Raw genomic sequence first — 15,590 nt, 5'->3', positions numbered from 1 at the left:
GGCCAGGTTTCCAGCCCTCAGTGTGCGTGGTTGCGCGCACGCTCCCGGTGACTGAAGATGTCCCTGGCTTTCAGTGCTGCGGTGCAGAACCTGAGCTCTGTGAGTGTGCTCAAAAGGAAAGCGGACCTGCGGGCACGAATCTACAGGGAGCGCGTCTGTCTGGAGCCAGCCTTGCAAAAGAAGTCTCACGTACCCGCCTGCCTTCTCCCTGGCTGGAAGTCCCGCGGTTAGCTGCTGCTGATGCCTCCCAAGGGGGAGAGGCTCGCAGAGGTACAGAGTTGCCGAAATGGGCAGGTGAGGGCATCCTGTACCCGCTCTGCTGCTGCCCGCCTGGGACAAGGCTGCAGCCTACACGGGGCTGGAACCAGGGCATGCCCCCAAATCCTCATCTCCTGGGACAAGTGCACAGGATTCATCAGGGCTACGCTACGTAGCAGCAGCTGGGCTGTATCTGGCAGCGGAGGCGCGGGGTAAGGAGCTCGTTTGTATCCTGGGGAAGATGCGGCTCATTTTAGGATTCATTCAGGCACTAAATTTATCTTCAGGAACAGTCGCAGCTTGTCTTCCCCGGTGCCAATTTGTAGATATTTAGCTGACAGCGGAGATGGTAGGTGGCAAGAGCTTGAACGTGTTGCATTCTTCTGCTTCTGTTTTCTCACTTCAGGGTGGATCTGAGAACCTCCCGGGTGGCAGTGAGAATTTCTCTTCCCATAGCCATGTTAACGCCGAGCGAGCCTCCTTGTCACTTAGGTTGAGGTTAACTCCTCCGAGTGTTTGTGAATAGGAGCCATTCACAAAGAGTCCGACTTTTCCTTTCGGGTGAGGAAATAGATTCCTGTTTTGCAAGTAATTGTGTCGGGGCTGCAATCGCTAGGTTGAGGGAGCACAAAAGAAACTTTATAAAAACGGGTAATTAATCTGTTAACTCGGGTCCTTTCTTCCCTTTCCTTTCCCATCCTCCCCGCCATTCCTGACATCACTAAAATGTTTTCAGCAACGAGCTTTGAAGCTGGAGATCCTGAATTGAGCTCTGTTATTAGGCGGAGTGGGAAGGGTTTATTCCAATTCCAGCAGGGCTTTACCAGGCGGGCTGTGTCCGCAGTAATTATAACTCCGTGCTCCGTGCTTGAGAACTTGCAGCTCAGGGCAGTAGTCCTGATCTTATCAGTGTTTAGTACTACAACAGTTTGCTTTATAATAGCATCTGTTTCACTTCCTAAGGCTTAACTCTACCCACAAAAGGAATTTCTGTGGATTCCCTGATAATCCTGAAATTGCTGCCCCTCTACCTTTTCATTGACTCGCTGCTGTCGGTTAACCCAGGGGGTGAGGGAGGGGCTTGCTTTTCCACCACAACACTTTGCCGGGGCCCTACGTGGATATTTCGGCAGATTTCTGGCCTGAAATCTGCATCAAGGCTGCAGGTCTGCAGACTGATTTCTGAATTTCAGGCCATGAGGTTTTCTTTTCTTTTTCACGTTCAGCAGGTTAGAGTTTGCCTTTTGAATAGTTTTGTAGTCTGATAAAACCTTGGTAGACCAGCTGAGCTGTTTTTCTCTGTCCCTTCGTATTTCCTTAAGATTTTGTCCCTTAATGTTTTGCTTTTACGGAGCACGGTGTCTTGTTGCAGCATCTGAGGGATGGATGTCCTGCAGGCAGGAGTTCAGGCTGCTGCTTTGTTAGGTTTTTGTTCTCAAAAGGGTGAACTGGACGAAGCAGGAGGGTGTTTGTCACTCTCCTCTCCGTCTGCTGGGTAACACTTGCGTTGGAGGAAGGGGTTAACTCTGGCTTTTGAACACGGGATTGGAAACCAAAATTGCTCTGGACATCTGAGCTTCCCTCTAATAAGATATTCCAGGTGGTTGGGGAGTAATCCTAAAATAGCTGCAGATATAATTGCTGCTGAAGGCAGGGCTGCAGCCTCTCGGGGAGTGCGCCGGTGGCCCCCGAGGTGTGCCTGGGCGCGGGATGCTCCCTGCCCGAGCAGCACCGGGCTGCTCCTCCTGCCTTTTTTCTGCAAGGAACTCGGGATAAACTCGTGCCCGTGGTGACTGGGAGCAGTGGGAACGGCTGTTTGCCAAGCACCACAAATTCCCTCGACGCCGGGCGGTGGAGGGAGAGGCAGGGCTCTCCCCAGAGAGCAAGCTGCCTCTCTGCGCAGTGTTTTTTCCTTCCTGCTCCTACTGCCTGACTTATACAAAGGTCTTTTAATGACTTGTGAGGATATATTGATTTCTCAGGTTCCTGCTGCTCGTACAGAAGGCTTCTCAGCGCAGGGCAACTTTGTTTTCCTAGGAGGAACGGGGAGGAAGTTTGATACCCACGCTTCCTCTGGGCTCTGTCGCTGTGCAAGATGTATTTTAGGCTCCAAGTGCAGCACCCGCGGCACCTTCAGGCGGCTCTTCACGGGTTGACCTGCTCCAGTTGTGCTCAGGTCGCTGTTCCAACCACTGCCAGGAACCATTTCCAGCCTGTAATAAAAGCAGTATGACCCAAGGTAAAGTGCTTCTAACCCGCTGGCTGTGGGGTTTCGCCCGGCACAGTCACACGTGCTGCAGGTGGGAGGACTGAAGATGCTCGTCCTCAGCTGCTGATGCCCCCCGCAGCCCCTCACCTCGGATCGCTCCGTGTCATGCCAGGTGACAGCCAGTTTTCTGGACATATGGCAAAACACGGCCAGCTTTAAGCTCCTTTTCACTAGCTAGGGTGGGGGAAGAACTACATCTGTGCTCCCAAGCACCTCCCGATGGAGGTGCATACGTTCTGCTTACTTAGTGCACCGACCTTTCACCTCGTGCCTTATTCTAACGACCTTTTCTTCAAAGAAAACAACAAAATAGCTCCTGAAGAGTCTGTAATCCCATGGAAAGTTGTGCCAAAATTTTATCAAGTTCAAACCCGCTGGCAGTGGAGAAGTGTCTTCTCGAAGCTCCCTTCTCTTCTCTCGTCCTCAAACGTAGTGGAATAAGCTCTCAGCATGACCTGAGTTCCCGATGAAAACGAGTGTTTGGCTTCTGGAGCACCCGCTTTAGGCTCTAATACCGTGAGCAGGTTTGCCCTGTGGATTTATAGCCAAGCACAAACTTGGGAAGAAGGCAGCTCAACCCTCTGAAAGCCATTTTGCCTTGGATTGGGTAAATTCAGGGATGCAAAGTAACTGCTGCCCTCTGAAGAGGCTGGCTGGTTTCCTGCTCTGACTATTCGCCCAGGTTTGTCGATCCGAGTTAAGTCAGTGGGGTTTTAGGAGCAGCTGGATGTTACCATAATTGGCAAAGAAAAAAAAACAAAACACCCCTGTTTTTAATCTCTGCTAGCAAAGGACACCCAGCTGAATCCTCCTGCGAACAAAACCGGTCTTCAGATCTCTTCCTAGTGAGGGCTGGGAATTGATCTGCTGTAATAAACAGCTGACATAACAGAAGTGGCAATAATCCCCCATTAAATATCTCTCAGTTGATGGGACTCGCCGGATAATTGACTTTCCAGCAGGAATTACTGGCTCAAACTAAATCAGCAGGCATTAGGGCAGCTCACTGCAGTGGTTTTTAAAGGGGGAAATGTGGCTTTGGCTGGCCTTGACAAGAGCTATTCATCTTTCTAATTCAATGGACGTGTCACAACCAGATGACTCGGAGGTTTCAGATATGGGACCACCGCTCTAATTCACGCGCATTTTCCTGTCGGGGCCTCTTGCTTTCTTCAGCTCTCTTCTGCCTGCTGCGTGTTTGTGGGGGCAGAGGGTGGGCTGAGGCGCTTTGCCAGGTGGAGCTGGCTGTGCTCTGTCCTCGAGGGGCTCTGGAGCACTTCCTATGTAAAGTTTGTGGTTTGAAGATGCTCAGACTGCTTGCAGGATCGTTCTGCTGTTCTCAGTGCTGCCGTACGGCCAGGGGCTGCCTCTGCTGGTTTCCAGCCCTGGTGCTGGTTGCGGGATGATGCAGAGTTACCAAGCACAACAAGCCTAACGAGAGTAATCCTTTTAATGCCTAAGAAGAATGAATCTTTATCCAGCAAAGCTGGGTTTCCATTTCTCTGTGGAACAGCCAGATTCGGCAGCTTTCAGAAGCTGGGGTGGAGAGGAGCATTCCCCTTGTGTCATCTCCCTCTTTCTCTTTGGCATACTCGGGTTTTGGCTTTGCAGGCAAGCCAGGGGAGGCCAGAAGGGCATTTCCAGGTGGGGCAGGGAGCAGTTCCTTCTTCTGGCTAAAAGGACAGGAAGGAGAGCCCTGTGTGTGCAGGGGATGGCTGGGTAGCACCCCCACCTTCCACCGGGGGCTTTTAGCATGTACGCTGGTCAAAAGCTCTTTCTAGTTTCTTTGCTCTAAGCCATTACCTGCCTTTCTGTGGTATTGTGCCCATAGACGTGTGTTTGCAAGCTTTCTGGAGCTGTCCCCAAAGCCTTTCCCTGGCACCTATTTCAGCCTCTCATTCCTCCCTCTCCCCCTAGAACGGCAACGTGACCTGGAGCGATGAAGGCGATGGCTGCCGAGGAAGAGAAATTTCACGAGACTTTGCCAAGGTCAGTGCGGTCACGGGGATCTGGGGGGAGGGACTGACTTTGGGGTTTTCTTCCCCTGAGCTGTGGCAGAAGACGACTACTGAGCCCTCACTGTTTTGTAGTTAACCTGTGAGAAAACTGCTCTGTCCTGCAGCCCTCTGGCTACCAGCCTGCAGAGTTGGCTAGTTTGCCTGCGGTCTCTGGAATGGAGCTGGAGCTAAGCCTTCGTAAGCAGCCTTCTCACGCTTGGGCAATACTTTCTCTGGCTGGGAGAAGAGTGTTTTGTTTCTGGAACCCCTTTCACACTGTGGTAATAGATCTGGAAGTGGCAGCAACGTGTCACATCAGCTAGAGGAATTCATTTTGAACCGAGCTGCCTTTCTGAAAGGGTGCAGCTAATTGCTCTGCAAATACAGCGGCGTGTTTTCTTCCCAGGGCTCAGTGTGTGAGCAAGCACAGAGCTGCACAGGAAGAGCACCTCAAAGCCCCTCTTCTTTTGGGCTAGATGAGTACTGAGCAGCTAGCAGCACCTATAGGGACTCTGAACGACATTTTTCTCCCGGTGAATCTTTTGCTTTTCTGTTGATCTGTTTCACAAGAGTAGCTACAACCAGCAAAAAGTTGCACGGAGTTATGCAAGCAAGAAGGAATTAAAATCTGCTTTACATGCAGCATTGTCTCCTGTCTTGTTCCATATCCTCCCATATCTCGGTGGTACTGACTGCAGCCCTGTCACGTTGTGGCCTCACAGGGTTCTTGACAGGTGAAAATTAGATTTTCTGTGCAAGAGGCGATACTTGTACCTGTCCCTTCTGGAAAATCAGCAGGTAACGGCCGCGTGCTGTACCTCTCCTTTGGAGTAAGCTTCCTACGGAACTGATTGGATTTTGAAGCCTTTTGGTAAAATGATTTCAGCAACAAAGAGTTTCCAGGCTGATTGTCCCTATCAAGGCTTTTGGGCTTATTTCAGAGCAGCCTGTCCTGCCAGGCATTAGTTACAGGAAAGCTCTATCCTTTCACCTCCCCCTTCCAAGGGACTTGGTTTGTCACTTAGGTGACAATCCCCAAAGAAGGGAATCGTGAGGCTAGGAGAAGCTGCAGAGAAGATTCCCACACGGTGCCCCAAAGGTACGGACCACTAATCTGCCCTAACCACTGTTGCGTTCCTTTTGGTTGTCTCATCTCTTCCCAGCTTGTCTCCTATTTTCTCTCCCCTTTGCTTTCAGCTGGTTTCAAACCCTGCTCGCAGCAGTGCTTCCGCTACCCGAGTTGAATCCTGTTCCCTTCCAGGTGCCAGTCTGCACTGCCCCTGGACAAGTTACTGAGGGGCTCAGCAAGGCAACAAGCCATAAAGAGGGTCCTCGAACTATCACTGTCCACTGAAGAGCTCAGGAGTCCATCCTCATTTTGCCTCCTTGCCTGCAGCTGCCTTTCTTTCCCCCAGTACAAACCACAGATGATCTGCTGGAGCAGGCTAATATTGTTACTTTATCTTTCCTTGTGGACTGTGCCTTTATTTTTATTTTCCCCTTCCAGCTTTATGAACTGGATAGCGACCCTGAACGGAAAGAGTTCCTGGATGACCTCTTCATCTTCATGCAGAAGAGGGGTGAGTGAGCTTTTGTTTGAACTTGTTAAGGGAAACGGGACTGGGGAGTTGCCCCGGCAGGCTGAATTCTTCCCTCCTGCATTTGAAAGAACAAATCCAGCCCTTGAACTTGCAGATCAGATGGAAGGGCAGGGGTAAGTCTCGAGATATTTACCTTGGGAAATAAGGAGCTCAGCAGGAAAGAACTCTTGTGCTCTGTAACCTAATGTCACAGACGGTATTTCTCTTCCCTCGCTCCTACCCAGTACTGAAAGTGTCCATGCATCAAGAGCCTGAGTGACCTGGTTCCCCCAGGATTTTTGAAACGAGGCTGAGTACCGCTGGGGATTTTCTGGTCTCCCCTTCAGAATAAGCTGCTCAGGTGGCACGATCACACATCTCGTGTTCTGCTTCGGTGGCATGTGGAAGCCAAGTGTGAATGCCGTCACACGCTGTACAGAGTTCACAATCTGGGGCCTGGAAAAATAGATAAAGCCAGGTTTTCCTTTAGATTCACAACATGTCAGCTTTCCACGTAGTAACCCTGTGTAACAGTGCGGGAGCAAACAGTTCAAAACAGTTCTCACATTCCTTCCTACGGTGTCAGCAACTTGTGTCTCTCCTGGTTACAGGCATGGTGCTGCATGTGTGAAGCAGCTCAGCTGAGATACCCTGAGTCTTTCCAGCCCCTAGATATCAAAGTTGAGTTCCCTCAATACAAAGTATTATAAAAAAGTACAAATGTGTGGTTTCATGTAAAACAAAGGACGTGAAGCTGCAATCAACGGTACTGTTTCATGTCGTGGTTTCATTTCAAACTTTATTGATGGTTCAGAACCTTCTGTTGGTTGAAACGCCCAGGGGCTCTGAGTATGCGTGTCAAGGCACCGAACGGCTCTGGCACTGCCAGTGTGAAGGGACAGCGCTGAGCCTTGCCAGGAGTTCAGCTAGGGGCTTTCACGTCTGGGGCTTCCTACACGATGCTTTGTTAGCGCTGACCTTGGTGGACGTGTCCGTGGAGAGAGCTGATTAGTCACCTGCCTCTGAGTGTTCCTGGTAAATCCTTTGTGGTGTTTTCCTTTACCTCTCCAAGCATGCCAGGCCAGTCTGACTTGTCTAACAGAGATTTCTTCTGACAAAAAGCACTAAATTGTGCAACGGGCCTTTTGATTGTTTCCAAAAAGTCTGCTGAGTTGTGAAGGTAAGTGTGAAGAGCAGACATAAAAGGGGCCCTTTGCTCCCTTGTGGCACAGCAGCGTGCTGGACCAAACAAGCCAGCTCGTGGGCATTTGGAGCGGGGGAGCCTCAGTGCCACCAGCAGTATTGTGCCCTGAGAATCTCATAAGGTGTAAAGACGCAGGATCAGTCTCGTCTATTTGAAGATTACCTGGTTGCAGGATTGGAGCTGGAGTCTCATTTCCTGTTGGTATTTGAGCCCTGAATCTTTGGGATGCGTCCCCTTCTGTGCGTGACTAGACCACTAGACCCGTTCGGCTATTCAGAATGGGAAGTGCGGGCACAATTATTTCAAGTCCTCTTCCTCTCCCTGTCTTTCTCCCTGGCGTGGCTGGAGCTAACAGCTGACCTGGTGAATTTTAATCCAGAAGCTTGAGGTTTCGCTTCCAAGTCAGTTAAAAACTGGAGCTGGGTGTTGCTGATATTTTTGGCTTTCATGTGCAGAAGCATAACCAGGCTTAATTAGTTGACTTGCAAATGTTAACCTGAGCTCTCATATTGATGCAAGGGCTGGGATGACTGACATCCAAGACAATCTGAAGGGTGTGATTGGCAGCAATAGAAACCTCCAGATACCCAGGGAGAAATCTGCTTAATACTTTAGTGTCTCCTTCCTATTACCTTTTAATTATTTATAATTGACACCTTCCTGGTGCAGGGGCTGAAATGGTCACCAGCTGGCTGCTGTAGGAGTTTAGCGTTTAATCATCTGGGCATTTCCAAGTGTATTTGTTTTCTGGAGGCTCCCTTGTTTTCTCGCTCGCGAGAAGGCTGGAAATGAAATCGAAGAGCCCCACCACCCGTGGGGGAGAGGTGTAGTGAGCTGCCAGCTTTCCACCAGAGGGTCTGGAAATATTTGGCCCCGCTTGGGGAAACTGGCTAGATCACAGGGAGCGAGGCAGTTTTGGGTTTATTTTGTGTTCTGGCCACCCCCAAAAGCAACAGGAAGAAGGAGGTGAGTTTCTTTGGGTTGATATGAAAATTGAGAGGCGTACATTGAAGTGAGAGGCACCTTCTGGCTCTGATTGGAGCTCCTGTGCCTTACTGCAAAGTAAATCTTTTGCCCCCCTCTCAGGGGCTGTATTATGCATTTATTTGCCACGACTCCTCTCCCCACTGCCCTCTGCAGCTGGACTGTGTTTTTGTAGCGAGCGGATGGACTTGCCCACTGCGTGCCATATTCTGGTGTGTCCCAAAATCTGGGGGCTTCTACAGCAAAATTATCACAGGGTACCATTCGGACTTCAACTTCTGCTCCCCTGACTTTACATCCCGAAAAAGCAACCTCAAACAAACAAGGCTGAGCAGCTGCCTTGCTCTGAAAGGGTCCTCCAAAGCTGGGTAAAGCTGAGGCCTCATTGCACCTGAGAGCCAAGTGCTGTGTTTCTTAGCTTCTAGGTGTGAAGAGCTGCTTCATTTGCACCTTGTGTCTGAAGGGAATGGAAGGCAGCCCTGCTAATAAACACTGCTGGTGTAAAGATGGGGATTTTGTTGCCATCCGGGAGCATCCGGAGTGCTGGCCCTTGCTTGGGGCTGGTGGAAAGCACAGGCTGCTAGCTGCTGCTGAACCGAAAAGCCTGATGCGAAAGATAAATGCAGATTTCAGGAGCTCCTGAGTAAGAGGAGGGATGAAAAGATTTGGCTGTTGGTGCTGCTGTTTGGAATGTACCTAGAAATGTGAAGCCATGAAACAGGCTTAATGCAGATCAAATGTGCAGGTCTCATCTGCCTCTGAGCACAGCAGGTTGTCGCTGAACGACCGCAGCTGCAAGCGATAAAATGGCCCTTCGGTGGCAATAATGATGGAAGGGGGAGATGAGAGGGAGGCTGTAACTCTTCCTTTGTTGGGCTTTTTATTCCCCGTGTGGGGTTCGGTGAATGGGCCCCACCCTGGCGGTGATTGAAGGGGCAGATGGGGCGAGGAGGGGACACCAGGGCTCGGTGCACGGCTCCCTCGGGACCCGTCCCACTCCACGACCGACCTGCTGCAGCTCCACGGGGACCACGCTGGGTTGCTGCATCCCCGCTCCCTTTCTCAGCTCAAACCAAAGGTTCTTTCCTCCCGCTGAGTTCCTCCTCCTGCATCGCTGATCATTTTGCAGCACTTGTGTATCCAAAATGAACTGGGAAGGAGGGTTTTCGAGTGCCAAGGCTGAAACATTAATGCAGGAATTAACTCCAGGAGCGTCTGTGGTGAGGGACGTGTCGTGAACCTGTGCAAAATTAGCTTCTCACACTTTGGGCGTGGATTCCTTGGCACGGTAAATGTTTGCGGTGACTCTGAAACTCCTTTCTTCCGTATCGCAGCCCTCCAGGAGGAGTGCTCGTGGTTTGTGCTGCAGCGGGTTCAGTAACAAACACCGAGCAGCCCGGTGGGCGAGTTGATGTGCTCAGGTCTCAGTGCTCGAGACAAGCACTTCATCTTCCGTGCACCTTCCACTTTTCAGACCTTTCTTACCCTGGGGCCATACCCTGAAGCTAAATTTTGGCTCCGTCTTTGCGGGATAAAAGGCATAGGTAAGACAAATAGCAGAAAAACATAGATACTAACCCTGTAGTGTGTTCTGGGCAGCACAGCTAGCCTGCTCTGTCCCCTAACAGTGAAGGACTGTCAGTGGTGTGATTCTTCCTCGTAGCAGCCAAGCTATAACCGAGCTGAGCACGTTCCACTGGCACTGGCCAAGACAGAGCTGGAGCAGCAGGACTTCCATCCCCTGGTATCAGCAGCGTTCGTGCAAGAAACTCCTCTTGAGAAAGGGTTTGATGGGGAAGAGATCTAACTGCGTGCTATGGCGTATTAGGAAAGGCTCCCTTTCAAGGGAAGCTGTTTTGTTCATTTTAAGTACCGCCTTTGTGAAGAGCTCATAAAACGTCTCCGATTGTACAGCTCTACTAATTTTGTTCAAGGTTTCTGCGTGACCTTGGTTTTCCCAGATGGCTTGACCATTCTGGTTTTTTATGTGTATATACATAGAAGGGGCTTTGTCAGCCTGACCGCGTGGTTTTAATGTTTTCCTGCTGTTGTATGCTCTGCACATTTTAGATGTGGAAATGCAACAAATCCAGGGTATTGACAAAAGCATTTACTGATGGGTTCTTTTATCTTTAGGCCAAGTGGTGTTTATGAAATGTTTGTCCAGGGAATACTCTCCGTCCCAGTGATTCAATTTTGCCGCTTTCTTCCTTTCATCCTCTGGAGATATTCTGAATCTGAATTAAGCAGCGCAGCTCTGTAAATGAGACATCAATAGACATAAATTCTCAGCATCCTCTGTTCGTGCTGGCTGCCTAACGCTGAGCCGCAGCAAATGCTTCCCCAAATAGCAGCCGGTGTTCTGCAGTGGAAAATTCTCACTCGAGGCACTGCACCAAGCCCAGCTGCAGCATCTCCTGCCTGAGCCACTCCTCAGCAAAGCTCTGGTCTGGATGGTCCAAAGCAACCAGGCGAAGTTCCTGTCCCCGTTACACCCCCCAGTTTGTGCACGGCTACGTCTCTGCCTGCCTCACCCTGCTTAAAAAGCCTTCACTTCCTCGAGTTCTAGGGAGAACCGCTGTTCCCGTTTAAATTCCTCAGCAGCATCCAGAAGACTGTTGCAGGGAATGCCTTGCAGGTGACTAAACGTCTCCACCAGACATGGAAGTTATTTTGGGGGAGTTTACCGGGGCCAAATTTGGGATAACTTCCAAGCTGTAAAAAAGCAGGTTCTTTCCCATCGGAAGCAAATTTTCCCCTCCTTCTGCTTTTTTTTATGTACTAAGCAATCATTCCACAGGTGGAGACGTGAGAGCTTTCTCCCTGATTGGGAAAAGGCCTCCAAGTTTCCCTTTGGAAAGATCTACAAAATCTTTTCTGGGAAAATACCCAGCATAAGTAATTGCTCAGTTCCAGCGATGAACATCCATGGGTTTTTAGCAGCTGAAATATTTAAATATTGCTTTAGCTCCATGGAGAACTCTCAGTGGAAGCTGCGGTTGTAAATGGGAAAATAGTATCAGGAGTTTACATTGATTACAGATTTGTTTTAAGTTTAGCCAGCATGAATACTTGAGCAGCTTGAATGTTTTATCCTGTATTGGACAGGATAGAAAAAATAATTTGATGTGATTGGCTTTGCGTGAATCTTTCTGTAGCTTATTAACCTGATCCCAGGCTTGCTGTAGGGATTGCCGGTTGGGGATCCCTGAATCCCAGGCACTCCTGGGCATGCAGAGTTGAGTGACGGAGTCAAAGGTGTCGTTCCTCCCTTCCCCTGAAGATTGAGATGTCAAACTGTAACACATTTCCCCAAAAAAATGGTGTCTGGGTCTCAAATCCTGGACTCCCAGAGCTCTTCTGTACATGGGTACTTTGTTATGGGTGTTTTAGCCTCTTCCCGTAAATTTGACAGCGTGTTTTCCAAATGATTGATGAACTCGAGCACTTGACCAGCGGAGGTAGCTCAGCACTGAAGAGATGACCCCGCAGATACCCAGCTGGATGGAAGGTGGAATTGTTTGGCATGAAGATGCTCTGATTTTTAACTTGGGGCAGCCTGACCCCCCTTTATTCTCCCCAGCTGCCCCCATTTCTCTGCATTTCCTCCTGTATTTGGAGCTCACCTTTGCCTAGAGAGGTTTGTCCGCTCGGTTCAAAGGTCGTACGCCTGGAACCCCCCCCCACCACGGCTGTCCCACATCTGGGGAAGGAATCTGTTACAGCGATGAGGATATCGGGCCCAGCTGGGCCAGGAGCAGCCAAACAGCTGGGCTGGGGTCGAGCTCGGCGCGAGAGCACCCATCTCCGTGGGGTCTCGGTTTGGGGGACGGACGAGCACCCCGCGAGGCGAGGTTAACGTGGCTGGAGCCTCGGCCAGTATCGCTGGATGCCAGTTAGGCTGCCTCTGGTTCGGCAGCCGAAATCTGATAAGGGGCTGCTGTCAGCCTCGCTTACTGCCGAGGGAAGCCGAAACTGATGGGGTTTTGAGGGGTGCCGATAAGAAGCGGGCCTCCTGTCAAATAGAGGGTGATTAATTGCCCTCGAGCCTGGCTCCCGCTTTGAGAGGAGTGTCTAATGGTCTGCAGGCTCGCGGCTCAGGTGGTGACATTCCCATTGGGAGGCGCGAATGCCCGCTGTGGAAATGCCATGAATGCGGGGAGAGATTAGATCAGCCGGGGCACGGGCGGGGAGGAAGCAGGAGAGCTTGTTTCCCTTCTGTGTGTACCTTTCCTTTTATTTTAACGCTGACTTCGCCGTTAGGATGGGCTCAAAGCAAGAACGAAAACCTTCAGGCAGAGAGAGGAACTGGGGTGGCTGAATGCTCCCCGCGGGGCTGGGTTTCTGTCAAAATGGATTTTACACCAAGGAATTATTCTGTCTCCTGAAGAAACACGAAGATTTCTTCAAGCTTGGGTTCAAAACTATTCTATTATTGTAAATCACTGCAGACTAAAAGGAAAGCCTCTTCCTTTTGGCCGTCTGGTGTTTTCTTGTTCTGAGTGCTTGCTGGAGACGGGAAGGAGCAGCTCTTCCCCTACGTGTGCAGGGTATCACCTAAATGCCCCCTCTCTGCCCGTGCACTTTTTCACTCCAAAATGTGCTGTATCGCACTTCAAATGTTGTTCTGCGGGATAAGCGTATGGGAGTCGTGCCTCCTTTGTTCTTTACCTAAAAATGGACACTTCTGAAAGTAAATTGTGTAGGAAAAAAAAACAGCACTGGGAGGCGATTGAAAAAAACACTGCTTCAGGCTGGGTATAATTAACTGCTCTTTGTCTCTTGCATGCAGGACAAGTCGTGGCTTAGGCTGCTTGATGATGGGGAACTCCCTGCAGTGGGTTTTGCTCAGCCTGAGGAGCGGAGTGAGTCTCTTGGCAGGGGATCTCCGTCACGGAGGGCTCGTAAAGCCGAGGAAATCCCTGCGAACCGGAGGGAACTCATCTTCCGTGATCCTGTTACAGTCTTAGGGGGGCAGTTGTCTTTGTTTAACATCAGTCTGCCTCTTCAGATCTTGGTATAAATCTGAAGCCTGGCTATGTCAGGATGAAGAGCATGGAAAAAAACACCTTGGGCAGCGTGCCTGGGTGGGTGAGGAAGACTTTGGTCCGAAATAGGGTCCCGTTGGACAAAAGGGGAGGCTGAGCCCCAGCCCTGGGGGCTGGCTGTCGTCAGAGGGGAGCAGAGCCTGCGTGTGCTGAGTGCTCAGCACCCCTTCCTCAGGTAATGTTTCTTTGCCAAAAGATGTCAGAACAGTCATTCAGACATTATCTGGGGCTCACATCTTCCTCCGTCTCTTCTTAAAGAGCGAACATCAGCTTCCCCGTCAGCCTCTCCGACATAGGGGACGTTCAAGCCTCTCCATATAAGCCCTTTAGGCTTCTGTTGTGTCTGCCTGAAACAGAAGAAGCTTTTGAAAGGGGTGAAACAGCTTGGCAGAAGGGGCTGCTGTTTTCCCTTGAAGGACAGAGATGTTTATAGCTACAGTCAGGCTTCCTCCAGGGAACCTCTTTATTCCAGAAATCTGAATTGTAGCTGCAGCTGTCTTTCCCTTCAGAAAACCCAGCCCCTATGGTACGGGCCGGGGGGCTGATTCCTTTTCCTTCCAGTGCCGTTTTGGGGCTTTTTGTCCTGTTCACAGCCCCTCTGGTAAGCACAGGGGGAGGCAGGTTGGCCGGAGTCAGCAGCCTCTTGCCCTGGGGCTGTATTCCCACTCTTGGCTCTTTGCTCTGTCGCCTGCTTGGAGCCCGGCGGTTAACACAGCAGAAAGGGGGAACGTTTATGCTTGTCCTAAAGCTTCTCTTCCTGAGGTCTCCCATGCATATCAACCACACACCCCCTTTTTCCAGGGGGCGCAGACTCTGTGTCCCCCAGCCCCAGCTGCTGCCTTGCAGGGATGGCCCACGCTTGCATCGCTGGGGTTTTGCTTAAAGGAAAGCAAGTTGTTTACCAGGAAAACTCCGAGGAGAGGAGCCACTCGTCTTCCCCAGCCTCTTCTGGAGCTGAGCAAGGCTTCCGGCTCTTTGCAGGCGTGGTACGTAGAGCATTTCTGAGCCGGCAAAACCCAAGCTTGAAAGTACAGTAAAATGAGTTTGCCATCAAAAGGCAACAAGTCTTACGCTGTGCCCCCGGCTGCTGACCTTTCCCTCTGGAATTCTCCCCTCTGACCTCCAGATCATTAATCCTGATGCTGCCAGATGACAGTAATCCATCACGGCCCCTGACAAGCCTCGCAGCCGCCTGTGAAAGGATCCGCTCGCCTTCAGCATCTAGCCGTCCCATGGCACTCGTTTTTCAGCCCTTCCTGTTGGAGCGCTGGGGGTTTCCAATAAAGACTTTATCGCCTCGGAGCTGGGCTGGGGGAGGAGGGGGCTCCACGAGCAGCTCGTCCTGGTTTCCCAGCTCCGCTTGCAGGCAGTTCCTACAAAATGGGCCGAGGCGGTGAGGAATACAGTGAATTCACGGGGTGCGGGACGCAGATTGCGCTTGGCTCACTCATCCCGTGCCCGAGGGTGTTCCGTGGAGTGGTCTCCACCTAAGGGAAAGCTGAAAAGGAAAATGAGTGCGTCTCAGTGCATGAGCATGGGAGGATGGAAGCCGTGTCCCTGCTGTAAAATTCTTCAGGCTGCTCAAAGAAACTAAAGAAGAAAAAAAATAGATAGGTTTTAGCTTGGCTTATAAAGCTGCTGGTTAAGTTCTGGGGCACTTCAGGCCGTGGGTCCTGCTTAAAAGAAAACTCCAGGAAGGGAGGGTGTCAAAGGGGTGGTAACGTGAGGAGGAGAGGTCAGCTCTGAGTGCTGGTCCCACTCCAGCTGTGAGCAGGCTCTCTGGAAATAGGTGGAAGCCCTTATTTCCCACCCGTGTAGGTAACGTTTATCACAGGAGCGTTTGGATAAATTTACGTTTTCAGATGTAGAGGTGGGGAGGTCTAGAAAAAGCTAAAACTGATGAGGATAAATGGAGTATTTTAAAAAGTAGGTATTTTATTTTGTTTCCATGTTGTCGGCTTGAGGAGCCTTACACGTGGCCCCTTTCACTCCCCATCTGGTCGCTGGACGAAAGTCCCTCCTGGACCAGCTAATGCCCTTCGCTAAATGGGATTGGGGACGAGTGGGTGGCGGCGGGGTTGCCAGAGGAAAGGGTCTCGACCCTGCCCTGGCAGTGCCCAGGCTTTGCCCCAAATCGTTTTCTTGGTGGTTTCCCTTGTTGGGATGTTCTGCCTTCCCTCGCTGCCGGGGCACAAACGCGGAACTGCTGCTGAAGGGAGGTTTTGGGGGTGGGAAGAGCTAGTCCTAGCT

General features: G+C 50.9%; 1 protein-coding gene across 2 annotated transcripts in view; it reads left to right on the top strand.

Annotated features, from left to right (window-relative positions):
- The window catches only part of ARID3B (AT-rich interaction domain 3B), a 33,165-nt gene that overhangs the window by 6,320 nt on the left and 11,255 nt on the right, over positions 1-15,590 (top strand). For both annotated transcript variants that reach the window (XM_083850611.1, XM_083850612.1), the window contains exons 3-4: positions 4,445-4,516; positions 6,032-6,104. In XM_083850611.1, the coding sequence (XP_083706737.1) occupies positions 4,445-4,516; positions 6,032-6,104 (145 nt within the window). The remainder of the gene's footprint in view (positions 1-4,444; positions 4,517-6,031; positions 6,105-15,590) is intronic.

The sequence above is a fragment of the Anser anser genome (genome assembly GCF_964211835.1).
Source record: "Anser anser genome assembly, chromosome: 10".
NCBI lineage: Eukaryota > Metazoa > Chordata > Aves > Anseriformes > Anatidae > Anser > Anser anser.
The sequence above is the reverse complement of the archived record's forward strand: the minus strand, read 5'-3'. Positions and strand labels throughout refer to the sequence as shown.